Raw genomic sequence first — 27,880 nt, 5'->3', positions numbered from 1 at the left:
CTTTTTCACCTATAGCATTTGAATTTTTTTTCCACACTCGCTGCCTAATGTTTCATGCTGGAGCAGAATGGCATTTAAATACTTCTGTGAGTCAGAGCTCTCTCTGAGCTCTTAATGACAACCTCCCTGCCACCCCGTGCCATTTAGGAGCACCAAGTGGGGGCCGTCCTTTCCTCCGGTGCCACGGAAGCTGTCAGGTTGAACTCGGACTCTGGACACAGAGTACTGGGAACAGAAAGGGCCTCTTTTGGAGCTGACAAATATGACCCATGGCAGTCTGTTATTGAAGCCATAATTCATGCCGTAACATCCAGGGAGGAGGGAAAGAAATTAAAAGCTTGTGGTTGGGATCAAACATGCCGTGCAGAGAAAACGAATGGGGAAGGAACCGAGGTAGCGTCCCTCATCGGTCACATGTCCTCACTGCTTTCAGAGAAGCAGCAGGAGAGAGATGGAGAATTAGTGGTGCCTCCCACCTGAGTTCAGAACCTGGTCCTGGGAGCTGTGGGCTGGGGTTATTAGAACATCCATCATCCTAAAGCACACGGAGTCTTGTTGCCATTTATTCCACGTTTAAGACAAAAGTGAAATTTTTAGGCAAAGGAGTTAGTATCCTGGACAATTTGGGTATCACTCATGTGTGTTAGGGTTCTCTGTTCAAAGAACACAGGAAATGGTTCAGAGTGGTGTGAACGAACAGAGAATTTATTGGCCTGCATGACTGGCCAGTTACCTTCAAGCACAGCTTGATCTAGGTGCTCAAATTATGTCCGCAGGATCCTGCTTCTCCCTCTGTGTCTCTTGATTCTATGTCCATTGTGTTGGCTCTGTTCTCAGTCCAATGACCTCCTCATGATGGCTTCAGCTCCAGGCTTATGTCCTCAACTTTCCAAGTCCAGTGGACAAAAGAGGGAGAGAATCTTCCCACGCTTCTCTACCAGTCCAGTGTCTCATTCTGCGTGGATGCAGCTGGGGCTTGGGTCCCTCCCCACCAACCACTATATCCAGGGCATGGGATTGTGCTGATTGGCCAGGCCCGGGTCACAGTCCCCTTCCCAAGCCAGTCTCTGTCGCTGTGAGTGGGGAGGCAGGGGGAGGAGGGGATGCTGGGTGCTGACTGTCCACGCACATCCATCCGGGCAGGACAGGACCCACCGCGGCGTCCACAATCCAGGACAAGGGAGGGAAGGATTCCCCAAAATCCTGAGGAGGAAGTGGTCGATGCCAGCTGGGGCCAGACCTGCGTGCTACTCTGTGCGTGCCATCAGCAGCCCCCTCTGTCTGCCCTTGCTTCCCGTAGGTGAGAGCGGAACATGCCTGCCTCTGCCACGCACTCGCTGTAGTGATCAGAGAACGCGACTTGGCTGTGAAGGAGAAGCATCAGCTCCAAGCCAAGCTGGAGAACCTAGAACAGGTCCTCAAGGTAGGACGCGGGCACCCCGGTTTCTTCAGGGCTGGAGCAGGACAAGGGGCTGCGGGACCACAGAGCAGAGAGGGCTTGAGCCTCTGATGCCATCGCCCAGATTTAGGGTCCTCGGGGCTGTCTGCACCATGAGGATGGGATCAAAACGATAAATTCCAAAATCCAGTTGTTTCCGGAAGCCGTCCCGTGGAGCTGTTCATGCATTCCCATTTCTTAGGATGCTAAATGCAGCTGAGTGAGAGCTGGTGGGCGGCGCTTGGAGTGGGAACGGGTGTCCCACTGAGGACCTGGGGCGTCTCCGGGGGCTTCTCATACCTGGTGAATTTTAAACTGTTCCTCACCTTTGTTAGAGAAGAGCTAAGTCAGAAGGTTGCTTCATTGGGGTGCAGGGAGGCCCTTCCGGCATTTCCAAGGTGCTGGGCTCCCCACCGATATTTAATGGGGGGCGTTGACTGGCTGCTGATGGAATGGAGTCCGCTGAATGAATTCTCAGTGAGGAAACATTGTTTTACACGGGGGAGACTGAATGGTCACCTCTGGTCCCGTAGTGTGGTACCAACAGTGAGTGCAGCAGCCACAGCCCTCCGTCATCAGGGACCGTCCTCCCCTTGCGGGAAACTGTGGGTTCTCAGAGGGACGCAGACCTGTGGCTGGTGGGCACTGGAGTGAGATGGGAATGCGGAGCGACCGCTTTGCTTTGGGGCGATGGAATGTTCTGGAATTTGTGTGATGATTACATACCCTTGTAAATCACTGAAACCCGGGCTCTGCCTGTGCCCCCTGCGATCCTCTCGAAGCAGGGCCCAGGCTAGACCTGAACGCCCTGCTGTCCACCGTTTGCTCTGGATTTAGAATAGCACAGACAGGGATGAGGTCTGACCACGCAGTCATGCGTTTCCGCAGCACACAGACGACCGTCTGAGCTCCCTGGAGGCGCGGAGTGTGGCCGTCCCACCCTGCTGTCCGAGCTCGGGTCGACGTGGGTGTTGTGGTGCATGGGTGGTGGGACCAGCCCGGTCAAGGGAGGCGGCCACGTCGAAGCAAGCGTGGCTCTTCCTCAGTAGTTTTGACCAGGGAGGAAAGTGAGAGCAAGAAGAAATGGGAATTCAAATGGGCTTGTCCTTTCCACGGGGGTGGTTCTACGGCCAAGAAAGTGAAGGTCCGCAGATTTGTGGAGCCTGACGTGAGCGGCACGTCTTGCACATGGGCTGGGGAGTGTGGCACAGAGGGGGACGGGCCAGGGCGGGGGCTGGGGGGGCTCCCTGTGTCTCGGACAGAATCGCCCTCCAGCACGGTGACTGCGAGATGCACACACGTCGCCTCCACTGGTACCGACTGAAAAACACCGTGATTTTCATGCTGCTGCTATCATTTTTGTCGTGATAACAGAAAGGATATTCAGAATTAGCCTTTGTTGTTATCTGGGTGGCAGAGCTCATCGGTGGTGACCGCCGGGTGGGAGCGGAGGGGCCCAGGTGCAGGGGAGGCAAAGATGCTGACCTGCCAGCCTGTTCGGGGTCGCGCCCAGCCAGCCGCTCACGGAACCACACCCACTGCCGGCTTTAACGGAATTGCAACAGAATGTATTTGTTTCCTGTCAGGATCTAAAAGCTTTTAGGGAAACACCGAAGACTGAATTTGGGGCTGTTTTCTAAGACAATCCAGCTAGAAAAATACTGAAACTGCCCCCTGCCCCCCACATAGTCCAAACCAATACTGTTTAACCCCATTGAAATCCCTCCTGATCTGCAGACGTTTAAAGGTAGTAACTGATGACTTCATTATGTGCCTTTGTGTTTTTGTCACCCTTCTTTGGGAGTCTGTGGTCAGACTCTGGATGCCGTGGCCCGCGTGTGATGAGTAAGGGCAGCCGGGGAAGGAGGACCCGCACGGGGCAGGCGGCGGGTGGCCGGGAGGGTTGACGCGGGCACTGCATCCGAGGTGCCCATGGAGCCTGAGTTTCCTGGCAACCCGGGTGTAAAGGGAGATCCAAGCTGTTACTTAACTCTGGCTCCCGGAGAGAGGGGAGCCGGCTTTTCAGGAGAACACAGCAGCTGCACGCACTTGTCTTGGTGTGGGAAGCCCCTCTAACTTAGAAAGACTAGAACTTTCCGTTGGAGACACAGAAGATCCATATCACAGCGACTTCTGAGGATGCCCTCTCTCTGGGCTACTCTGTGCCTCCAACCTTCGGGGGTTTTTCTCCGGGAAGAAGGGCCAATGGCTTTCTCAGCCCTTTCTTGTGCTGTTAACAAGGAAAACAGGAAAACCGCCAAAGCTGGATTGCACTGCAAGAACCCAAGAAAACTTCTGCATGGTGGGAATTAGAGAACCGGAAAAGTAATGCTCAGACCCATTCCTCATCTGTGGAATCTAAAATTACCAAGAGACGGCAGAATGCATAGAACACTGAGATCTGTACACTGTGACATGGCACAGGCAGCCTCGTGCATGCTGGCCGCAGCCCCGGTGTCTGCATCGGGGACACGGGCGTACTCAAGTGTGTCTCAGCAACATCTACACTGACGAGACACACTGCTGTTCCCGAGTCCCCCGGTGGCTGGTTGTAGGACAGTTTGGCCCTCTGTCCAGCCACAGGTGTTGGTTGAGCACTGACCTCCTGCTACCGGTCCAGGCCCAGTGGACAGTGCAGTTGGCAGCCTGGCGCCCACAGAGAAAGTCAGCAAAGACGAAAACTGATGTGCCTGAGACAGAATGTTGGGGACCCAGACAGAATGAAAGGACCCAGATGGGGGGAAGGAACAGGAGGGCTGCAGTGTCTCTGTGGGGGGGGGAACTCTCCCAGACATGCCCACTGCATGGGGGGGGGCTTGTCAGTACTCAGAGGAGCAGTGCTCTAGGCAGTGGGGAGCACAGATGGCTCAGTACCTGAGGCAGGCCGTGTGCAAAGACCAGCAGGGCAGCCACCCGGCAGTGGGGGTGGGCTATCAGGTGGAAATGCCCTGGACTGGGGTTTGCTGGGGCAGAGCCTCACAGGACAAAGCAGAATGTGTTCTATGGGTCCTTACACACTGTATCTGTCAGGAATCATCACAGTACTGCTGCGTAACAACCATCCCCACGCCCAGTAGCCCCCACATTTCTCAGGAGTCTGTGGGCCAGCTTAGTGTAGCTTGTTGTCTTGGCTGGACGTGGCTGAGCACTTCCTCTGGGCCCGGCCAGGGGTCCCGGAGCCAGCTGGGTATGGGCTGGCATCTGATGGTTTTGTCAGGGGAACTGGCTTTGTTCCTCATTGCTCTGTCCTCCGGCGGGCTGCAGGAGCAGTGGGTCCTCCCGAGCTCCGGATCAACTCAGGCAGGGACTCAGAGTTGGGGCACATGGTGTGGTGGTCAGCTTGCTGCCGGTGCTGCGGGAGTGTGGGGGTGCTTCCTGTTTGTGAAGGTCACCCCGGGGCACACCAAGACCGGCGTGAGGAGCAGGGGGACCCACGAGGGGCCGCACTCTGGACACAGCTGAGGGTGGCTTCCACGGGGGCTTCCGGGGAGAGCGAGAGGTGGGCGTTTTAGGGGGCTTCCAGCGGGAAGTCAACACAGTGTGCTGAGGCCTGGATGTGGGGCGTGGAACCAGCGACCAGTGTGGTGATGAGGGTGACACCGAGGGCCAGGCTGTGAGTTCTGCTGCGATTCAGAACATCGGCTCTGTGGGGTCAGGGGTTAGGATCACCTTGCTGGAGGTGGGGTGTGCTGTGACCACGGGATCCTCTGTGCAGAAGGAGCCTCTGTCCTCGTTCTGGAGACCATCCCACTAATAATAATCAAGAAGGTGGCTCTGTTCCGTTACAGATGAGGCGTGAGGTGGAAGGGATTCATTCAGGGTCAAGGGTGATGGTCAGATGCAGTCACAACGTCTGGTGACTTGGCGGTCTGGCAGTCACAGCTGGCTAAATTATATGACTGCGTAGCTGACGCCGTTGTCCGAGCCCCCGAGTGAAGAGGGGCAGAGGGGACACAACGCTCTGCAGAGGCAGCACGCCCATTTTATGCAAATGAGGGGTGACCACACCGCACGCTGTGCCAGCGTGCATTTCAGGTCAGTCCCCACTGATAACGAGTCTACCGGTCACATTCATTCATTGGCTTTTGTTTCCAAATATCACTGAGAATTCAGTCTAGCTCAGGATGCTGTGCGGCTTGCCTCCGATGGTCTGTAACGCATTATGTAAATCACGAGTCCACCGGCACACGGTTCCTGCGGAGGCCTTCCCGCCATATCAGGGGACTGGGCGTCTGAGCAGCCAGAAGAGTGGCGCCTGAAGGCTGATTGGAGGACGCGGGTTTCTGGCACCTTGAACCCTTCCAGAGCTGCTGCCTTGGCCTGGAGAAAGACCAGTGAAGCCCACATCTAAGGGCATCCTGTACATCCAGTGTATTTAGTGAGCACCTAACATGTGCCAGACTCTCCAGGCACTGGACCAAAGTGACCTAAGTCCACAGCCTTATTCACACCAAGTTAGCAAATTACCGCATGTGTCAGGTGGTGACAAGTATAAGGGGGAAAGATGCAGGTTCTTCTCTGTGTGCAGTGCTCGGGGATGGCCTCCCAGATGGTGGGACATCTGGACGGGGACCTGGGCACAGGGAAGGAGAGATCGTGCAGAGCAGGCTCAAAGGCTGAGACGGGTGGGTGCCTGGCATGTCTGAGGAGCATGAGGGGCCAGAGCTACAGAAACAGGAAGCAGATGAAGTCAGGGGGACAGAGACCAGGAAGGGTCAGCTTGCAGGCTGAGCCCTGCTGGACACCTTCCAGCACTTCCCATGGCTATGCTCCCTCCGGCCCAGGGCCTTTGCACTTGCTGTGCCTCGTGTCTGATTGCTTTGGTCCCAGTCACCTTCCAGGAGGCCGTGCATGCCATGGGGCAGGTTCCATATCTTCTCTGCATGTCCATATATGCCCAGTGCCCACACAAGCATAGAGAAACCATGTAGTAAACACGGTTGAATGATGGGCATAGGATACTCCTCTAAGTCTGCCCGTGGAACTAGTCACTTCCTAGCGACCTGCTCACTCCAGCTGCTCAGCTTTACAGAGGCCTTCCAGTATGCCCTACCCGAGTCATCCCCCAGACCCCGTTTGCCGCACTGCGGCCACAGCCACGATGGTAAAAGAACACAAAATTGCTGCTTACCCCTAGCAATCACTGCTTATTGCAGAGATTAAAATCTGAACCCTTACCACAGGACCCCACACCGTCCCCCACCCTGACCCCCTTCACCCTGCGCCCAGCCATGCTGGCCTTCTCTTTCTGGAACATACACCTGTTTCCACCCCAGGGCATTTGCACTTACAGTTTGGAATGCTGTTTGTCTCTGTCTTGGTCTTGTGTCACTTGTGTTATGTCTCCCGACCCTCTCGTCTAGAGGAGCCACTGTCCTGCCCGTCCCCACCACTGTGCCCAATTCCATTCTCTTCAGAGACACCCATCCTGTTGTTTTGTTCACTCATGTGTTGTTTTCCCTACCGAAGGTAACCTCCCAAAGACAGAATGTTCTGGCGTCTAGGACAAAATCTGGCATACAGTGGGCACTCGGCACCTATCCGCCGATGCAGTAGGTTAGTGACCGAGTGAATGCAGGGCAAGCCAGAGGGAGGTCTGCCGTTGCCGACGCACTCTGTGTCACGGGGAGCACCGTGCAGGTGGGGGCCTGCAGTCAAGGATACTTGTCGGGGAGGGTGGCCTGCGCCTGGCGCAGACAGATTGTCTCCACGAGGAGAAAGTGCTGGTGCACTCACGGTTCCCACCATGTGCGTGGCCCGGCTGGGGTGCCCAGCGGTCCTGGCGCAAGTATCTGAGCTGGAGCTAGCTGGACAGTCTTGTCCTCCAGCATCTCAGCCTCAAAGATTGTGCAAGAAGGCCTGAGTGCTTTCCACACGGACCGCCTGCTGCCCGGGACTTGTTCTGCCAGGCACAGCTGGCTCCTTCTTCTCTGCCTTCTTGCTCAGGGCCCAGAATGCAGGGTTGTTTGTTAGATGGAACAGTGTCCATCTGTAGTTGAGAACTGGACAAGAAGGCCGGCAGGGGAGCGTGGCCCACCCCAAAGAGCTCAGCCTGGGCATGGCTGACGGAGCCACGAAGCAGACAGGGCCCAGCAGGTGTGGCCACATCGCCGGTGGCCTGGGGGCAGCTTCCGGGAATGGGGCCGCAGCTTAGGAGGGAAGCTGCTGGATGGCCGTGGTGGGGTGAGCAGGGTCCCCCCACATCCGTGTCCACTCAGAGCCTGTGAGTGTGACGGTGCCTGGAAGGTGGGCCCTGCAGATGGGATGGAGTGAGGCCCGCACCGGGTCGCGGGCCTCTCTAGCAAGACAGCGGAGTGGGGCTGGGTGTGGCACGGCTTCGTCAGGAACATGCTGTTACTTGAGATTCCTGAGAGCTCTTGGTCCGACATGAGCGAGGCCAGCGGCAGGTTACAGGGGAGGCTGTGTCAGTCTGGAGGTCAGACCCAGGTACACAGAAACGTTCTCAATTAATTAAACTTAGTGCATTATATTTTCTGATTTACACTAAAAGGGGGAGAAACCTTCAGGTCTAGGTTCTGTTCTCATCGTCAACAGATTAGTTCTTTTAAATGTAGATAATCTAAGGCTTATTTTCTGTTAATGAATCACTGCTTATTTGGGATGAATAAGTGACTCTCACAGTAACAATTAATCTTCCTTTATTGGCAGCTCCTTCCCCAGGCCCTCCTTTTCCTGTACCTGCTCGGGGAGATTCAGCCCTGAGCCCACGAGCCCAGCCCGCCTGCAGCCATCCTCCACTGTAATTAATGTTTGCGGCTGGTTTTCTGTGTTCTGATACTCAGGCTCCAATAACACCCTCCAGGGGTTTCTGCAACATGAGAATAAAGGGGAGGGCTCCGTCTCCGGCAAAACCTTTGATGGGGCCGATCCAAGCGCCGAGAGCGTGATCTCCGTGTTCAGATACCAGCCAGAAACAGGAAAGCGGCTGCTCTGAAGGCTTCCCTGGCTGCCTTCAGCTCTGCAGGGAGAGGCTTTGCAAGAGGCTGAGCACCCACAGTCACTGGTGGGCGCAGTGGGACACACGCGTGTGTCCTGTTCTGCATTAGGCAGGAGGTAGAACTGGGTCCCCTTCTGAGACTCAGCCCCTCAGCCCCTGTGCCGTGCGGTTGGCAACTGTCTCCCGGGGGCAGGGCTGTGGAGTCCCTGTGCTCTGCCAGGTGCTGAGCCAGCCTGTCAGAAACCCGACCTGCCTGGCGGGTTAGGTATTCAGCATCACGGTCGTCAGGAAAATGAAAATGGAAACAGCGGTGGGATGTGGGGCCCCTCCATCAGGTTAAGAAACACCCAGGAGGGTGGGTGTGGAGAGGGGAGCAGGTGCCTGTGCATGCTGCGCCCAGACGGCCTGGCTGGGTCCCAGCCCTGCATGTTCCCGTGTGGCGCCTGCACACGCTCCTGCGGGGCCTCCCTTCCGGGAGTCCACGCAGACCCGTGAAGCCCCAGCATGTGCCCTGCGCATCGCACACGGCGTCCTCCTTGACGGCAGACGTGGCCGCAGGTAGACTGCAGATCACCCTGCGATCGTTGCCAGAAGAGTCGGGGCCACACCTAGGGGCCAAAATGTGTACCTGAGGGAGGGCTTCAGCCTGTCGTTCTGGGGGTGCACGGTTCTGCAGGGGACTGCATCCACTGCTCCGGATCTACCCCTTTCCTGCACCTCTTACGACCCCCTCCTGCGCACCCCTGCACCACAGATACCCACCCAAAGTCGCCTCCTGCCTCCCTGAGCTCTCCCCGAAACTATCCTCCACCGACCCCTTGTCATCACAGGGGTCTCAGCCAAATGTCATCTCCCTCGCCAGCTGGAGTAGAGTCTCTACTGCATCCGTCTCCCGTTGTACGCCCCCCTGCCTCGCCATCATCCTTTATCGATCGCCGAAACTCTCATTCCCTTGCTGGATAGCTGGCTACTTCCTGCATTCCTGCCTCCCCACCCCCGAAGAATGTAAGCTTCACGAGAGCAAAAATAATCCTTTTTCTTGTTCATTATTCTATTGCAAGCATCCAAGCATCTGGCACGGAATAAGTGTTCCATAATGATGTTTGGATACATGAAAGCACGTGTCCAGGAAGCAGACAGTGCTTCAGCCCAAGCCCACAGTCCCTGAGATAAGAAACCGAGTCTGTTCCTTTCCCATTTCCCTACCCACCCAGCTGTTGTATCCAGAGACATGCCATCCTTTCCCCCCCGTTGTGGCCATCACGTTCATGTCCCCAGTCACACCAGCCTTCCTTCACCCTGGCTCCTGCCTCGATCCTTACTACCACAGGACCTTTGCACACACGACTCCCTCTGCATAGAATCCCCTGTCCATCCCGCTTCGAAGCAACTTCTACTCATCCGCCAAACCTCCCATAGGTCACCTCCCCAGGGCTCATCTGTTTGTAAGTCAAGACTCTCATCACTGAGAGGATCTTCTTGGTTTTCAGTGTATATAGATGTAATCATATCCACAACTACTATACAAAGAGGGAAAGTAAAGATACCAAGCTATGCTCATGTTTCTACATTCCACTTGAGAGGAAGATTATTTAAATGAGTAGATTATTTAAATGTGTATACTGAGATCCCTGGGGGCAACCACTAAAAATTAGATAAAAATTTATAGCCCAACACTCAGTAGATACATGAAAAGGAAATGCTAGAAACCACTCAGGCAATCCAAAATAGGCAGGGAAGGAGAGCTAGAACAGTGAAAAGGAAGAAAACTTGAAAAACAGATAATAAGATGGCACACTGGGAGCTCACCAAGAATTTCATTAAACATGACTCTGGGCAGGTCACCTTGAATCTAATGTTTCATCTGGTCCTTGCAACAACCTTGGGAAGGCAGGCTTCTTCCTCTGTTTGACAGATTAGCATGCCGGGGCCCAGGAAGGGCAGGACTGTCCTGTGCGCTGACTGTATTGTCCAGCCCGCTGCCGACGCGGCCCACCCTCTCCGGAAGGGTTCTGACTGACCGCACAAGCTGAATGTCCCTGTCCCTGCATGTCCGCCTCCACTAGAGGGCCCATCCACTAAGGGCAAATGGGGAGTCAGGGAAGCTCCCAGTTTTGTCAAAGGGGCTCCCCGCTAAGACACTCTGGCAAAGCTATGTTTCCCCTTCCAGAATGCGCACGGCTCTGTTTGCATGCTAATTCCCGTTATGAATGAATCTAGCTTGCATAGATGGAACAGGAAGTCACAGGACACAGAAGACAAACAAACAGCTTGTGTCTGAAGACGTGAGCTCAGTCAGTGCTGGGGTTCCTTCCACCAGATGTTTCGTGGAGGGAAATCGTGCGCAGAGAGGCCTTGCTGTTACCACGGTGCATACAAGAGCCCACGCATAAGGCATCAAATGTGTCTCGGGTAAATCCTATTAAGGGAGATTATTTTCTCCTCCATTTCTTTGCTCACACAGGGCAGGATCCAAAGTGGAAGACACAGACCCCTTTGATCTAACATCGCAGAGACAGTCCAGTTTGCTCCCTGTGTGTGCCCTCTGTCTAGTGTCCGAGCATTCCGCGGAAGTGGCATCTTGAGGCCACCAGAATGCCGGTGCTGATGTCAACAGCCGGCTATAAATGTCGCCGCTTTAAAAATAACTCCTGCCGCATGCTGAGAGTTTCAGACAAGCATCTCTTGCCACGGTGCATAAACCTCAGTACTTCTTGGACGTGAAACGTTCCTGTGGGACGAGGCACGTGCCCTTGGAACTGGGAAGCTCTACATAAAGGGAAGCGAAGCTGACTATTAGGAATTTGGTGGGGTTTTGTGTTTTGTGAAAGCCGGGCGTTTTCGGTCTCTCTGTGAGAACACGTGGGTCCTAGCGCTCCATGGGACATCCGGAATCAGGACGACTGCAGGACGTCCTAGGAACCATGATGTGAACTCCCTCCCAGGAGAAATGCAGGCTGCGCTCTGTTGCCCCGGCCACACGGCCCGCACCTCGCCTTGTGGCCAAGGACGGAGCGTGTCTCACAGCCCGAGGGCTTCGAAGACCTTGCATGAAAAGGTCTCACACTGATCCGGTCCTGGGAGGCCTGTGGCGTATCAGCACATGTCACACGCATGGGAAGGATCCCTGGGGAAACATCCCACCGAGCAGGGAGATGACAGAGTGAAGAGACGTGTGCCCAGGTCAGGGAGCTGGGTTCCCTGAGTTCAAGTCCTTGCTTCATCATTTCCTGGCTGGGCAACCTTGGGCAGGTTCCTTAACCTCTCTGGGCCTCAGTTTCCTCCTCTATAAACAGGAGTCAATATATTGCCTGCCGCCGAGGTTGTTGCAGAGATTCAGTGGGTTGTGTGTATGAAGTACTTAGCATAACACTCCTTCCAGAACTTGTGCTTAGGTGACCGGGAGGCTGCTGATGTGTGGGGCTGGGAAGACCATGCCAGCAACCTGCTTACGGAGAGACAAGAAAGACATGGGGTACGATCGACACGAAGCGCCGAGGGGGGCCGAGTTGCTGCAGCCCCACATGTGGGACTGGGAACTCCTGTGCCGGAATGTGGTTCCCCACATCACTCTCCTTCCTTCCACCTGATCCCTGAGCTCATCTCCTGGCTCCTTCCTGGGGTGGAAGTTCCCTGTCCTCTGAACTGGCCATCTGCCTGGAGTTCCAGGGACACCCCCTTGCTGGTTCTGTTGCTGGGCACCTGGGTCTCCAGCTCCATACACAATGGGTACCCAGTGGCTAAGGTAATATCCTGCCAAGGACTTTGAGCTTAGGACTTCTTCACCTGACTGGGAGAGAGATATGGCAGCTGGTTATCTACCAGGCCTGCTGACACCCACTGATGTGATGACTCTCGTGGTAAACCAAACATCCTGTCCCCACCCCACCCCTGCCTCCCTGACCTCCAGTTTAAACTCTTTCTGCTGCTGAGAAGGTGTCAGTTACTTTGGGGCAGCTCCTTTGGCTTTCTGGCTGTTTCTTACCCCAAACAAGGAATTGAAACAGCCCCAAAGCTGTCATGATCCACCAGCTGTCTCTTTATTTTGAGAAGCAAGAATAAAAAGTCATGAAATTTTAGTGCATAATATGAGACATTATGGAATTACATTTTGTGGCAGCCATAAATGCTGTTGAAAAATATTTTAGTTTGGACAATTTGGGATAAAGTTCATAGAAACCTATATCAAATAGCTTGAAGAAAAAAAAGAAGGAAGTCATCATGGTTGACAAATTGGGGTGTATGAGAGGTTGGACTTCAGGCATGGCTGAATCAAGGTGCTCAGATGATGCCATCAGGAACAGTCTCTCTTCAGGGCACCTGGGTGGCTTGTTTGGTAAAATGTCCAACTCAATCTCAGCTAAGGTCTTGATCTGCTGTCCACAATTCTGTCCGAGATTTGGGGGCTGATTGTAAGTCCTGACCTGAGTCTGAAAGCCTGAGAACTAGGAACACAAGCTTCTGAGGGCAGGAGAGGATGGATGTGTCTCCGTTTAGGCAGAGTGAATAGGCCCTTTAGCCAGCGTTTTGTCCTTCGGGTCCTCAGTGGAGTGGATGAAACCCACCCATGTAGGGGAAGGTGACACCTTTCCTCTCCCACCCATGCAGATGCCATTGTCTTTTGGAAATGCCGCCCAGATGGACCCAGAAATAATGCTTCCCCAGCTTCCTGGACATCCCTACCCAGTTGGGCAGACACGTAAAGCCATGGGGGTGACTTCTGCCCTGGAGAGTGCCTCGCGGCTCTGCTGGGGGGACCTGGTGGGGCCAGGAAGACCACCTGTGTGTGTGTGTGTGTGGTTATGGCCCAGGGCAGAGGGGCTGGTAGCCGGCCTGGCGGTGGCTGATGTGGAAGATGGCGGGGCACATGGAAGCGCTTTGCAAACTCTGGACATTGAGCAGGAAGGGGCAGCGGTACTGAGGTGAAACTACGTGAATGATGGTGTCATTGCTGAGACGGGCAGACTGGGGAGGAAGTGGTTTGGGAGAGAAAGTCCAGAACTCCATTTTGGACAGGCTAAATTTAAGATTCCTCCTGTCCCTTCACGTGGAGAGGGTGAGTGGGCAGTTGGCTACAAGCGAAGAGACAAGGGTTTCATTCCCGAGCGCGAGTTTATAAATGGCAGCGACAGTCGCGACGTGGGATACCCGCCCGGGAAGGAGGACAGGCAGAGCAGCAGCCACCCCCAGGCTAGAGGCCCTGCAGGAGGACGGAGCCGTCGGGGAAGGACGGGAGCCGGGCCGGTGGCGGGCTCCTGGGCAGGAGCAGTGTGCTTGTCAAGGGATGGGTCCCCGGAGCAAGGGGTGGCCGTGGGCTGGAGGGCCCCTTGCTCCCCGGTCCTTCTGGGGGGTGTCAGGCAGGGGGTGTCAGCCGATTGATGGAGGAAGCCAGACAGCAGAGTGGGAAGCGAGGGTGTGGATGTGGCCAGTGGAGATGCCTCTGGAGCGGGGTCGCTGAGCAGGGCCGTGGATGCAGGGGAAGCTGCTGGGATGGAGAGGGTGAGGGGACCCGAGCGGTCAGAGCTCCTGTGTATCTGGCCTCCCTGCTGGGGCGCCACAGCCGCGACCATCTCTCCCCGCAAGGGGCATGTATTTGTACACACGTGGGCATTCTGGCAACCACTCCACAGTGACCCCGAAATTCCGAAGCCAGTGCTTCCCATCCGGCTGACCATCCGGCTGACCCGTCAGGAATCCAGGAGAGCCCGCCGCCCGGCGATGTCCTCGCGGCCGCGCGCTTGGACCGCCTCCGGTTCGGTCCGTGTTGCTCATGAATCCTTGTGAGGGTTCCACGAATAACTTCCTTCCCGAAGCTAAATAAAGAGTACCCGGGCTGCATTCGGCAGTGCCCGCTTCCAGAATAAACAGAAGCCCAGGAATTAGCCGCAACAATAGTGTCGTTAGGCAGCTGCGTAATTGTTCGTGCAAACCAGGCTGGCGCCCGGAGCCCGACACCGCGGAGCGGCCCGCTGCGGAGTTTCACGGTGGAGGAGGCGCTTGGAGGGGCCTCAGGCCGGGAAGGGTCAGCGAGCAGGTGGACGCTGGCTTGGCTGATGGCCGCCCGCGGACAGGTTTCTGGGCTGTGTGGCCTCTAGCAAGTGGTTCGGCTGCTCCTGGTCCCTTGCCCACGGCCAGCGGTGACCGCAGCATCCAGTTGCCGGCGTCAGACGAGGTGGTGCGCGCATTGGTGGGGGCCCTGTACGGAGTGCAGCCTCTTCACCAGGGTCTTAGGGTGCCGCTTGTGGTCCGGAAGGAAGCCGCTCTGGGGGCTGTGCGGGCTCCTCCTCCTGCGGGGCTCCTCCTCCTGCGGGGCTCCTCCTCCTGCGCGGGCTCCTCCTCCTGCGCGGGGCTCCTCCTCCTGCGCGGGGCTCCTCCTCCTGCGCGGGCTCCTCCTCCTGCGGGGCTCCTCCTCCTGCGGGGCTCCTCCTCCTGCGGGGCTCCTCCTCCTGCGCGGGCTCCTCCTCCTGCGGGGCTCCTCCTCCTGCGGGGCTCCTCCTCCTGCGGGGCTCCGCCTCCTGCGCGGGCTCCTCCTCCTGCGCGGGCTCCTCCTCCTGCGCGGGCTCCTCCTCCTGCGGGGCTCCTCCTCCTGCGGGGCTCCTCCTCCTGCGGGGCTCCTCCTCCTGCGGGGCTCCTCCTCCTGCGCGGGCTCCTCCTCCTGCGCGGGCTCCTCCTCCTGCGCGGGCTCCTCCTCCTGCGGGGCTCCTCCTCCTGCGCGGGCTCCGCCTCCTGTGCGGGCTCCTCCTCCTGCGCGGGCTCCTCCTCCTGCGCGGGGCTCCTCCTCCTGCGGGGCTCCTCCTCCTGCGGGGCTCCTCCTCCTGCGCGGGCTCCGCCTCCTGCGGGGGCTCCTCCTCCTGCTCGGGTTCCTCCTCCTGCGGGGCTCCTCCTCCTGCGCGGGCTCCTCCTCCTGCGCGGGCTCCGCCTCCTGTGCGGGCTCCTCCTCCTGCGCGGGCTCCTCCTCCTGCGCGGGGCTCCTCCTCCTGCGGGGCTCCTCCTCCTGCGCGGGCTCCTCCTCCTGCGCGGGCTCCTCCTCCTGCGCGGGCTCCGCCTCCTGCGGGGCTCCTCCTCCTGCGGGGCTCCTCCTCCTGTGCGGGCTCCTCCTCCTGCGAGGGCTCCTCCTCCTGCGGGGCTCCTCCTCCTGGGGGGCTCCTCCTCCTGTGCGGGCTCCTCCTCCTGCGCGGGCTCCTCCTCCTGCGCGGGCTCCTCCTCCTGCGGGGCTCCTCCTCCTGCGCGGGCTCCTCCTCCTGAGGGGCTCCTCCTCCTGCGCGGGCTCCTCCTCCTGCGGGGCTCCTCCTCCTGCGCGGGCTCCTCCTCCTGCGGGGCTCCTCCTCCTGCGGGGCTCCTCCTCCTGCGGGGCTCCTCCTCCTGCGCGGGCTCCTCCTCCTACGGGGCTCCTCCTCCTGTGCGGGCTCCTCCTCCTGCGGGGCTCCTCCTCCTGCACGGGCTCCTCCTCCTGCGCGGGCTCCTCCTCCTGTGGGGCTCCTCCTCCTGCGGGGCTCCTCCTCCTGCGCGGGCTCCTCCTCCTGCGCGGGCTCCTCCTCCTGTGTAGGCTCCTCCTCCTGTGTAGGCTCCTCCTCCCCCACACAAGCTCCTCCCCATGTGAGCTCCTCCCCCTCCCACAAGGCTCCTCCCCTACACGGCTCCTCCTCCTGGGCAGGCTCCTCCTCCCCCACACAAGCTCCTCCCCATGCGAGCTCCTCCCCCTCCCACAAGGCTCCTCCCCTACACAGGTTCCTTCTCCCCAGTGCAAGCTCCGCCTTCCACACAGACTCCTCCTCTGCACAGATTCCTCCTCCCCCACAGGCTCCTCTCCCGTGCAAACTCCTCCCCCACAGGAATCCTCCTCCCGCACAGGATCCTCTTCCCACAAGGCTCCTCCCCTGCGCAGGCTCCTCCTCCCCAGTGCAAGCTCCTCCTCCCCTGTGCAGGGACCTCCTCCCTGGTGCAGGCTCCTCCTTCCCCGCACAGGCTCCTCCCCTGTACAGGCTGCTCCTCCCCGTACAGGCTCCTCCTCCCCCACAGGCTCCTCTCCTACAGGCTCTTCCTCCTCCCGTGCGGGCCCCTTCCCTGCGCAGACTCCTCCCACCACTGGTTCCCCCACCTGCAGGCTCCTCCTCCCCCAAGGAGGTTTGTCTCCCGCAGGCTCCTCCTCCTCCGCGCATGCGCTGGAGCAGCCTGAGGGCGCCGTGATGTGACAGGCGTGGGGCTCCTTCGGCTCAGAGTGAAAGGGGACACCAGTCTCCTAGATGCGAGATACCACCCCGCATCGTGAGACATTCAGAACCCCTGCGCAGAGCAGGTGCCGGTTCATAATTAGCAATCACCAGCGGTTCCGTAGCGTGCTGTTAATGGACCATTTATAAATGGCTAGTGATGCTGATGAATAATTGATCTGGGGGAGAAGGTGAAGCCCCGAGAGAGGTTGTCACCGGCCCAGGTTCAGCGCTGGGGTTTGAACCTGTGCGGTGTGGCTCTTAAATGTCGCGCTCGGCCCTGTATTGTCCCGAAGCGCCAGAGGTGCGTCACCACCATCCATCTGTGCAGTCCCCGCCAGCACCTGCAGGGAATGGATGCGAAGGTCCGCAGCCGGGCGCCAGCAGATAGCACCGAAGCCTGAGGTTCGGAGGCTCCCTCTAGCCTGACTCGAATCTGGGGCGGCCCTTCACCAGCTGTGTGATGAGCCAGGAGAACCTCCCTGTGCCTCAGTTTCCCCCATTAGTGTGCCTGCCTCCTAGATGAATGAGAGGGTCGCGGGACGTAAATCATCCTAAAGGGCTTGGAGCACTCCCCGCTAGGTAGCCCAGGATCCGTAACCTGTGGCCTTAGCTTGCACGAGGCTGAGGGAATGGGCAGGAGAAAGAGCTCGCCTCTGCATGATGACCTCTGGTTCTGCTTAATGCTCAGGGCATGGAAATGACCAGGCAGTTCGAGGTGGAAGGCGTGTTGGCACCGGTTCCCCAAGGGGTGGGTCCTGACCCCAGGGAAAGCCAGAGTAGCCCTCGGGCCCCCTTCGCAGGTCTTCTGGCTCCTGCGCTGACCCCGCCCTGTCCCCCGCAGCACATGCGAGAGGCTGCAGAACGGCGGCAGCAGCTGGAACTGGAGCATGAGCAGGCGCTGGCTGTCCTCCACGCCAAACAGCAGGAGATCGACCTTCTGCAGAAGGTGAGCCGCGGGCGTGCTTGGGGCAGGGGTGTGGAGGGCAAGGGGGGGCGGGAGCTGTGCACCTGCGTCTCCCCATCTTCCCCGAGTCTGTGCTACCTAGTGCTGCCCAGCTCCCCTGAGCCACCGCGTCCCAAGCTGCACTGCAAACACCGGACGCTCCCCTGTGCGATGCCGGCGGGCTCGTGTGGAAAGTATGCTCTGGGGGCCACTGCCCACTGTGAGTGGCTTCAGCCCTACCAGCGTCGTTTACAGTTAAGCACACATGTGTGTCTTATTCTGCAACCTTCCCTTCCAGAAAAGATGCCCAGAAGCACCACAGGAACTGGTTTGACGGCCCAGGTTCAGCGCTGGGGTTTGAACCTGTGCGGTGTGGCTCTTAAATGTCGCGACTTGGGTTTTGTTTTCTTTGTTCTTTGGGGTTTTTTGTTTGTTTGTTTGTTTGTTTTCAGTACTGGGGGAATGAGGGATTGGAGCGGGGTTGAATTGGACACCCGCGGAGGCTGGGGGTATAAACTGTGGTCATTCAAAGGAATAACTTTGGTTTTGTATCTGCTGAACTGGCGAGAGTTCCATGATGTGCTGTTAAGTGAACAGATCAAGTCTCGGGGCAATGTTTCCGGCATGAGGAAGAGGGAAGGAACCCAGAGAAGAAAGAGGAGCAGAGACTAAGAAACAAGGAGGAAGGAGGGAAAAGAGAGGGAAGGATTGAGAAGCTGAGGGGGCCCGTCCCTGTGGCACCCGTGGTGGTGCTGGGGGGCTAAGAGCGTGGCCCCTGGACCCAGCTGTGGTCCTCTCCTGTGTCTCTCCATGGGGGCACTTGGGGTCCCAGGTGTGGTTCTCCTTTCCTTCCGAAAGCCCTGATCCTACCCGGAGCCCCTCCTCCCCAGAGGGCAGCGGGCCCCACCAGCCAGAGACTTTCTGGCCTGGGCTGCAGGTACATGACTGCCCATGGGGGTGCTCCTGAGACCGGCCAGCGGATGGGCAGCGAGCAGCTCCTCCCCAGTCTGGGCGGCCCTCCACCCACTCCACCGCCTCTCCAGGCCTCTGATCTCGTAATAAAGGACCCAGGGCCGTGTGCCCACCTGACTGGTGATGGGAGTCTGCTGGGGTGGTCTCTGTCCTCGGAGTTTGGGAGCCAGATTTGCAGCAGGTAGAGAATTTGCCAGGCTGCTTCTCTGATTGTTTATTGAGACCATGTGTCAAGGGTGGCTGTCACTGAGCTTCCGCTGGTGGGGTCATCCAGCCTGATTACCTGCCGGAATAGAGAAGCAGCCTTTCGTTAGATGCTATCCAGAAAGGATATTGCTTGCCGGGGCCCAGGCAGAGAGATACGGCTCTTTTCTGCCTGCTGTGCCGTGCCCAGACATGGCCGCCCGGCACCTGCACCCGCTCCCCGTGCCCCGGAAGCCCTGGCTGGGCACCACCCAGATAGGAAGCCCATGGAAAACACAGATTCCGTGCCAAGGGGGCGACAGATCGGTGACTGCCAGCAGTGTGTTCTCTGGGAGCCTGGAGTTTCATTTGCGAAGCATCCCATGGCAGGAAGGTGCACCAGAGCCAATGCTGTCATTCAGCCTCCTCTGTGCCTCGTCCGGTTTCCTTCCCCCTTCCTGGTGTCCATTATGGCCTATATCTTGGACACCCTGATGCTTCACCGGGGGCAGGAGCTGAGGAGGAGGAACCAGTGCAAAACCCGGGTGCCAAGGTGGTAATTCCTTAGAGCTCTGATTTTTGAACAAAGCCTTCCAAGAGGATGGTGGATCCTTGAGCAGAATGAGATTGGCGATTTTTTCAGGATTCTTATTTTCCGTTTGATTTCCACCGTGGAGGGCCAGCATGCTGCCCTTGCTGATTAGATCATTCATTCATTCAACAAATGTTGGGTGTCCACTGTGTGTCAGTGTCTTTGGGTTGTTCTGGAAGGGGAGCCCAGTGGCGGGGGAGACGGCTTATGCCGGCACCGAGGGAGAGAGAGCCCCCTCCAGAGGTCATGCAGATGCCGTGTGCAGGGAAGAAGGGACAGAATGAAGTGACGGGTTCATGATTGCAGGACTCCATACAGGGCAAACTTAGGTGAGTGGAAGGTCATTTAAGGGCTCAGGTCCCCAGTACTTGGGGAAAGGGGCCCTTGGAGGGACACAGGTCATGCCTAGTGGGCAGGGGTGCATCCCAAGGAGGGTGGTGCTGAGCCCCAGGCACTCTGCGGGCTGTGGAAAGGAGCTCCATCTTGTTCCAAGGGAACCGGAAGCCACTGGGGGCTGAAGCGGGTGTAGCAGGGTCTGGTGAACATCCTTTGACCCTCGCGCTGGGGACTGATCTGTGGAGGGGCAGGAAGGCCCCTTACCCGCTGCCACAAAGCCTAGGGTCTCAGCGTGGGGCAGCGGCTGCAGAGGGGAGATGTGGACACACCGCAGGATGGATTAGGAGAGGGAGCTGTGTGCTCAGGAGCTGTGGTGAGAGGCCCAGGGGTGGAGGCACGCGGGAAGGGGCATGTCCAGGCTGACCCACATCGTGGCTGTGGATCTGGGCTGAATGGAAACATCACCGAGCTGGTGTGATCCTGGATGTGTGGACGCCCAGCGGCAGGTGCGCAGGATGGGAGGAAAGTCTCTGGTCCTAGACGGAGGGACGCTAGTGGACGTGGCGATGCTCTCAGGAGACCCATCGTCCTGTGTTTCCATTTTCTGCAAAAAAGACAGCGGATGGGGGCATCTTCTTTGCACATAAACATATCAGGGCTGCGCAGACCTGTGGACGGGCTGGGGCAGCGTGGGGGAGGGGGCGTTAGGGCCCAGAGGTTGCAGGGTTCTAGGCCGCAGGAGTCAGGACGGGCGAAGGAGGAACACATGGCATATTTACTAAACTTAAAAAGAAGCCAGGAGCTTGCTGGGTGCCGGGAACTATTTCTGCCGTGAACCCTCTCACTTCAAGCCCGTCACAACCTCACGCGGTGGGTCCTACCTCCCTCCTGTTTCTGAATGGAGGAAGGTAACTCCACAGCTAAATGCCAGTCAGCTGGTGAGCAGAACGACCTGGGTTCGCATGAAGCCCCTGGGCCCGGATGCTCCTCTCTGAGGCTCCAGGGTTGACCGAAGTCTTGCCCTTGTCCTACCACAATAAAAGCACCAGACTCCCCAGGGGCCAGAGCTGGGCCCCATGAGACAGCAGTGTGGTTGTGTCTGAGACCTGCCCGTGCTCTCCGGCTTCAGCTCCCAGGCTTTCTCGACACCCCTCCACTGGGGACGCCTGCCCTCTTCTTGTCAGTGAGGTGGTTCTTGCTGTCACCTGTGCGTGGACATGGTGCCAAGGGCTGGTCCTCTGTTCTCGTCCTCTCTGACCCGGAGTGCAGTTTCGGCTGGTCTCTGCCTCTCTATGCCCGAGGCCTCCAGGAAGCCTCACTCTCCACCGACTGCCTTCCACGCAGATGGTCCCCCGTAAGCCTCATGGGTGTTCACCAAGACTCGGTCCGCAAGCCCCATCTCCGTGTCTCCGCTGGCTCCTGGGGTGACCTCGTCAGGTCCTGTGGGTCTAAACGCCGTTTGGGGACGGCCTCGCCACCCTGGGCTCCGCAGACTGGATTGCGAATCCCCTTCTTTCCTCCAGCCTTCAGCGCCGCCTCCGCATGAGGTCCAAGTTGAACCCCGTCCTCGGCCACACCTGCTCCACACCTGTTCCCTGGAGTTACTGCCCCTCTCTGTTTGTCTCCTTTTTCTCTGTGTCAGAGCAGCAAAACCCTCTCCGGATGGCCCCACCTGGGGAGGCTTGACCTCCACTTTCCCCGAGACTCCCAGACTCCCGCCTGCAGCCCCAGCCCTCTCTACCCACGCCGGTTGCCCCTGACGGTACAGAGCTGGGCCTGGGGACCCCTTCACCCACGTCTTGGGAAGTCCCTTTACTCCCGTCTGTGCTCTGTTGGATCTCTGCCTTCCGGGGCCCGCCACGTCCCTTTCTCTTGACGCACCACAGGTGTGAAGTAAGGCAGGGGTTTACCTTCTCTCAAAATATAGGCAGTGCCTGATGGGCCCCGCAGGCTTCGGTCTCACCTCTGGCCGCTCTGGCCGCTCTGAGGGGGCGCGGGCCTCGTGCACCCACCGTCAGGACCCGGGACCCAAACCTTCTCTGAGACTCGTCCCTCGGGCCAGGACGGTGCTTGGAGAATCGAGTGCTTTCATTCAACACTCAGGTCAGCACTGACGGAGCCCCTGTGTCGGAGATTTCCAGGGGCTCTTTGGGCAGCGTGAGTGAGGCCGGTGGGGGAGGCTCCGGACACCGTGAACGTTTATTCCAAGCATGGAGAGTCCTGGCGCCCGCGTCCGGGAGGCTGGCTTGCCGACTTGGGGCTTCGGCCCACTGCCTCCCCCTCCCCTGCCACACGGCCTCTGTACCTTGACCACACCAGATCTGCCCCCTCTTGGATCTTTGCCTGGGTGCCTGGTTCCCCAAAAAGGGCAGAGCTGGCGTTTGGCGCTGAGCGCCCTGCCCTGCCTCCCGGCCTTGAATGGGCTCCTCTCCCTGCTCACGCGGCCTCTGGCACACCAGCCCGCAGGGGGTGCCGTTGGCTCATCCGTTCGCCTGCGGTCTTTCTCCAGAGAGTAGGGTCTACACTCCCGAGATCACGGTCCGACACGTAGCAAAGCTCAGCAAATGCTGATGACAAGGGTCCGAGATCGTTAGACAAGGAAGGAGTTGCGGGGAGCGGCCACGGATGGACCTATGGCTGGTCGCAGTCCCCAGTGATGAATTCTAGGTGCTACTTGTAAATGCCCGTTGAACAAGTCACTGAGCCATGGCTCCGTCCTCCCATGGCCTGTGGGCGCCCAGACCCCCGGGCCCCTCCTCTCTGGGCGACCGGCGGCCAGAGCCCGGCAGCTCCCCAGCTTCAGACTTTGTTTCCGAGCAAGCTCCGTCCTCGCCTAGCTACAGTCGTCGTGGTGATCATCTAAGCGTTTTTCCAAATTTAAAATTCATCTGCAGACCTGACCGATTTTTGCTGTGGCTCAGAACTCCTCCCACGTGCGAGGGGGTGGCTTTCGGGGTTGGGGCTGTCACGGACGTGGGCAGTAAGAGGAGCCAAGCCCGCCACGTGAGTCGCAATCGGTGCTTTGCCTGCACTTCAGGGATGGCTGTTTGGGATCTTGCTGTCGTGTGTGGGTGGCAGGGGGTCACGGACTGACCCCCGTGCTCCTGCCGGGCACAGCTACGGGACTAGTGTCCAGTCAACACTTCCTCTTAGTGCTGATGGGAGGCTCCTTGGGGCCCCAGCCCGGTTCCAGGACTGCCCACCCTTTTCTGCAGATTGCCACGGTGCCCTCACCCTGCTGCAAGCTCACAGCATCCATGCCACCCCCTCCTCTGCCAGTTGCCAAGGAGACCGCGCATTAGGCACGCAGGCCATCCCAACCAAGTGTCCAGACCTTGAGGCTGAGTCCAGCATGTCTGGACCTCTGTGCCTCCCCAGAAACCACCACCTGTGCCAGCCCACCGTCTTGGACCCTCAGTTCCCCAGACGACAGCCCCCTTCCTCTGACAGCTGGCCCCGTGCCCCTAACAGCTGTGGGTCCTTCACATGTCCCTGTGTCCTGTGGGAAGGTCAGAGCTTCCCAACAGGTTGGCTGTGGACCCCAGACGAGCCTCGCGTAAGCTGCTGCTTCGGTGCTGCGAGAATTTGGAGCTGCCGATTCCAACTGTTAGTTTTAACAACCTATTCTGACTGCCCAAATGGCCTGGCTAGCAAGTAGCCTATGAAAACCAGCTCCCGATCCTCTCTGGAAGCCGGAAGCCAAGTCATTACTGCGAACTTGGCGGGGTTTTCACAGCTCACTTTGGGTTTTTTTTGTTGTTGTTTTTTTATCCTGCCAGTTGGAAACTATCTTGGACTCAAGTGGCTCAGTGCTGAGGTTATTTATAGAACCCCGTGCGTCCTGCGGACGGCCGCCCGTCCCCTCCTCCCCACTTTGTTATTTATCATCACTCCCGTTTCAGCTCTGAAAGGAACGATTTTAAGCACTTGAAGGTTGCGCTGAATTCAGGAACAGCGTGATGAATCTGTGTTCCATCACTTGCCCGGGTCTCGAAGTCTTCTCTGAAGATCCGTGTCCAGGGGACGCGTAGGGGTGAGGCGAGCCGGGATCTCAGGCCGCCCGCCAGCATTGGCCGTGCTGGGGATGCCGGGCCCTCCCTGCTCCGGGGAGGCTGTAAGGATAACAATCACCGGCTTCTTTGCCCTTCCCTACTCTCTGTCCCGGCTCCCAGACACATGTTCCTCTAGATCCGAGGATTCTACATGTAAATCTCAGTCGAATATGGGAATCCTTCCCGAGTGCTCGAAATTGTCAGACACAGGTGACCTGTGGTGTTGGAGATAAACCTCCCCCTAAACCTGCTCCTTGGCGTCTCTGGGAATGTCTGTGAAGCCACTGAAACCAGTGCAAGGGGACGTCCGAGTGGCCATGCGGGCCAGCTTTCCTTCCTGGCTTAGGATTCAGGCTCAGGCTCTCACAGAAACTTCAGCACCTCCAACTTGAAAACGGGAGGTGGCATGTTCTCCAGCAGCTGACGATTGTGTTCATTAGGATGCTCGGTTTCAAGGGACAGAGAACAGCAAAAGGGAATTTGAGTCGTGCGCCCAACTGAGAGGGGCTTCAGGTGCGGCTGGATCCAGCGCTCTTCTGCCTTTGCACTCCTCTGCGTTGGCTTCGTTTTTGGCTTCCAGGGGAGCCCTCTGGCTGCTCCAGCCTCATCCCTCATGGTGGCAGAAAGGCTGCAGTGCTCCGTACTGTCCTCCACTCGGGCTCGGGTCAAGTAGGCAAAGAGAATCTGTCCCGTCTTCCCCAGCATCCATGGGCAGAGCTGTAGCCAGCCTGCACACCTGCCCAGAAGCCAACCACTGAGCATCTAGAGCTGTTCTCATGCCCTCAGGACGGGGGCTGGGTCCCCAGCACAACTGGGGCTCTTCCTGGAAGAGGTGGCCACAGATGCCAGGCAGGCAAGCAGGCTGTGGTACTACTCACTGCCATTGCTATGAGGGATGATACTGTTGCCTTTTGGTTTTATGTGAAACCACCATGTGGTTCAGGCAACAGCCCTTCTGAGAGACTGGTCTGGTGAAATGGGTGACATTTCTTATTCTGTGGAGCAGTGGCTTTGCTTCAAAGAATTGGACGAGGGCCACCCCCCACCGCAGGCTGATTGGCTGAGAGCCCATCAGATGCTCAGGGACCCCCATCTCGGGCTTGCCTTGGGGCCCGGGGAGATCGCCGCTGACCTTCAGCTGCTTGGAAGTCATGTCTGCATGGCGGTGTCGTGTTTCCCAAGCGGCTGTGGGCACCTGGGGATATGATGCCCTCCCACCCCACCCTGCGGCTTCCAGAAGGATTGTCCTGACCTTCTGGGTCCAGCCCCCTTCTGTGTGTGACCGCCTCTCTCTAGAGGAGTGCAACCTCCCACTGACCTGTTCCCTCACTGCCAGATCAGGGTGTCCTTTCCCATTTTGACAAAGAGCATCCCAGCCGGCGGCATTTGTTCCGTGTTTGCCCAAAGGGCAGTGGGCAATGAGAACTGGTCTAGATCCTCGGAACAGGGTGCTCTTTGGTGAGATAGACGGCAGGAACCCACGCCTGATAATTCAGACATTTGTCCGAGTCTCTTCTCTTTCCTCTGCTTTAAACATTGACTGTTTTCTCTTTCTATCATAAACAAGGCTCAGGTTGAAGCTAAGAAGGAACATGAAGGTGCCGTACGGCTGCTAGAGGTAAGTGCCGGAACCCTGACCTGCTGGCATTGGGGGGCGGGCGAGGTCGGAGCTGTGGATGTGGGGGCCACTCCTGAGTGCCGGCGGGCACCAGCTACTAGGACTGCTCACCCACCCCCTACACGGGCAGCACAGCGACCGCACAGAGAGGCGAAGTCACGTCCTCACAGTCACTCAGCCTGCCGCGGAGCTGGGTGCCTCACACGTGACCTGCTGTCCCCTGCGGGCTGCTCTGGGACCACGTGAGGAGGAAGACGAGGAGGAGGATAAAGTGTGGGTGTGGGCGGACCGCTCCTGTGGGCACCCTGCCAGCGGATGAACCGTGGATGGCACACTATCAGGGACATTCTCAGGGATGGCACTGACGGTGGGGAAGAGCTTGGCTGCAGGTATCTGGGGAGGCATTTGCAGAATGAGAAAGGGCCCGACACGGAGTCTGAGCGGGGGACACCAGTGAGCAGGGCCGTGGCCCCTCCTGCCGTGAACCCCCCGGACAGAGGCCAGGCAGCTCCTACCTCTTCATTAGAGACACACAGGTGGGGGTGGCCCTGGGTGGCCTCTGTGTGGGCCGCCGTCCCTGGATACAGGGGGAAGATGGCCCTGTCCTTTGTCCCCAGGGGCATGGCGGCCACGGAGAGCAGAGTGTGCCTCTCCTAGTTCCCTTATGTTGCCTTATAACATCTATTCCTCCCGCAGGGAAAGGTCCCGCCATTGCCATCCCATATATTAAAGTTGATTTTTTGAGCGCGTCCATTAGCTAATGAGTATCTGGAGGGGTGAGTGTGACGAATGGCAGGGGGAGCTCCAGCACCCAAGGGAATGGCAGCAGACCCCCGGAGGCCATGCTTGTCCCTGGAAAATCCACCCCCCACCCCCACCTGAACCGCCCCCCACGTCCGTTCAGACCGCCTCCTGGCTGCAGACGTGCGTCCTTGTCTCCACTGCCTGGGGCCCCTGGACGGGGTGCGTCCTGCATTTAGCCACCCTCTGGGCCGCCCACGGGGGTCTCCTGGCCCGGGGCTGGGGCCGTGCATGTTCCGGCATGGGGCGGCATCGGAATGTGCTCTGGGGGGCAGGTGCCGCGCAGACGTGCTGAGGGTGCGTGGTTTTTCTTCTTTACAACGTCTTCCGTGGTTGTGCCTTGCTTTGCGCTTCCCGCAGAACACGCTGGACGGCATGCAGGTACTGGAGGGCTCGGGCCTCCCCTGTGCCGCTGTGCTTGGCGGTGCTTTCCCTTGTGCTTGGTGCCTCCACGGCTCCCTGGGCCTGCTCAGCTCCCCGGGAAGCCGGCAGCCCAAGCTTCCTCCGGCTGCGGGGTGCGTGGGGACTCTTGTGGGTGGGGGGCACTGCCGTTGGGCACCGGAACGCAAGCTCTGTCCCGGCAAGGCTCGAGCAGGCCCAGGGACCTGGTCTCCTGTTTCCCGCCACGGCCATAAGGGTCAGGCTGGGAGGACAGCCCAGAACCCCGATGACTACGAGGGGTGCTGTGGGGTGGTGGCAGGTGGGGGGGACTCCTTCTGCCCTTGGGCCAGCCACATGCCTAGCATGCAGCTCGTTTGTCTCTTGGTCATCGGGATTCAGCCCTGGCCCTGGAATGCTCCGCCCGCTGTGTTTGTGTCTGCCCTGTGCATGGCTGGGGCCCCTCCCGCAGGTGAGGGCAGCAGCCTTCCTTCCCGTGGACAGGACACTGCCCTTCTCGCTACGCCCATGGGACAGGAGGAACGGTGCTATCCCTCTGGATGAGGTTTTGAGTATTTTGCAAAACTGAGTTTGATCATGTAGTCACCGAAGGGAGGGTTCTCAAAGTGGGATTTCTAGGTCAGCAGCATCGGCCTTGCTGGGAGTTTGCTGGAGATGCCGGTTCTTGGGTCCTGCCCACCCTGCAGAGTCACAGAGTCGGGGGGGACCCAGAAACCTTGGGGGACCCAGCCGCCCCTCCCTGGGCAGTTCTGAGAAAGCCATTGTCAGGGAAGCATTGCTTCGTGTCCATGAGGCTAATATGGGGACGGAGGGCGTGGGGGCCGAGCCTGTGCCCTGCGTCCTGGCCGAGCCATGGCTCAGCGTCTTAGTGACCTGAACCTCCACCCCCCCCACACCTCACCTTCACCGGACGTGTTGAGGGACACCTGCAGCACGCCGTGGGCTTTGCGGGAACGTGCTCCTGTCCCTGGAGGGGGTGTGCGTCCCATGGCACGCTGGGGACTCCCCTCAGTCAGGGGCTCTGCTCAGAACAGCCACCACCTTGCCCAGTGAGACACACACACAGAACTAGTGGGGGTTGTCTCCGAAAGCTCAGGGCAGCAGAACCCCTCCCGGCATTGTCCTTGCCCAGCCAGTGCTGTGGGTGCTCCTGAGCCCCGTTTTCTGATGAGCGCGAGGCCAGGATGTCTGGGGACGGGAGGAGGGGGCGGTCTCCATCCCCTGTCAGGACGCGTGCAGAGAGTCCCAGCGCCCGCAGAATCATCTGGGCTCGCTGTGGGGCCTCACCAAGGTGGGCGTCAGGCGTTAGCTGAAAACAGAGCTTTTCCAGCATCATGACCGAGCCCTCTGCAAACTGCAAAGAAGAAACTGTTAG

At 58.5% G+C, this 27,880-nt stretch overlaps 1 protein-coding gene across 7 annotated transcripts in view; it reads left to right on the top strand.

Moving 5' to 3' along the window:
• Positions 1-27,880, top strand: part of RIMBP2 (RIMS binding protein 2) — a 92,122-nt gene that overhangs the window by 11,063 nt on the left and 53,179 nt on the right. For 6 of the 7 annotated variants that reach the window (XM_032310323.1, XM_032310329.1, XM_032310325.1 and 3 more), the window contains exons 3-5: positions 1,301-1,423; positions 17,451-17,555; positions 25,255-25,305. In XM_032310323.1, coding sequence (XP_032166214.1) covers positions 1,301-1,423; positions 17,451-17,555; positions 25,255-25,305 — 279 coding nt within the window. Of the gene's footprint in view, positions 1-1,300; positions 1,424-17,450; positions 17,556-25,254; positions 25,306-26,466; positions 26,488-27,880 lie in introns of those variants that run through there. The other variant, XM_032310326.1, reaches the window with a different exon arrangement.

The sequence above is a fragment of the Mustela erminea genome, chromosome 13 (genome assembly GCF_009829155.1).
Source record: "Mustela erminea isolate mMusErm1 chromosome 13, mMusErm1.Pri, whole genome shotgun sequence".
Classification (NCBI taxonomy): domain Eukaryota; kingdom Metazoa; phylum Chordata; class Mammalia; order Carnivora; family Mustelidae; genus Mustela; species Mustela erminea.
Note: the sequence above shows the minus strand (reverse complement) of the source record. Positions and strands in the feature narration are given on the sequence as shown.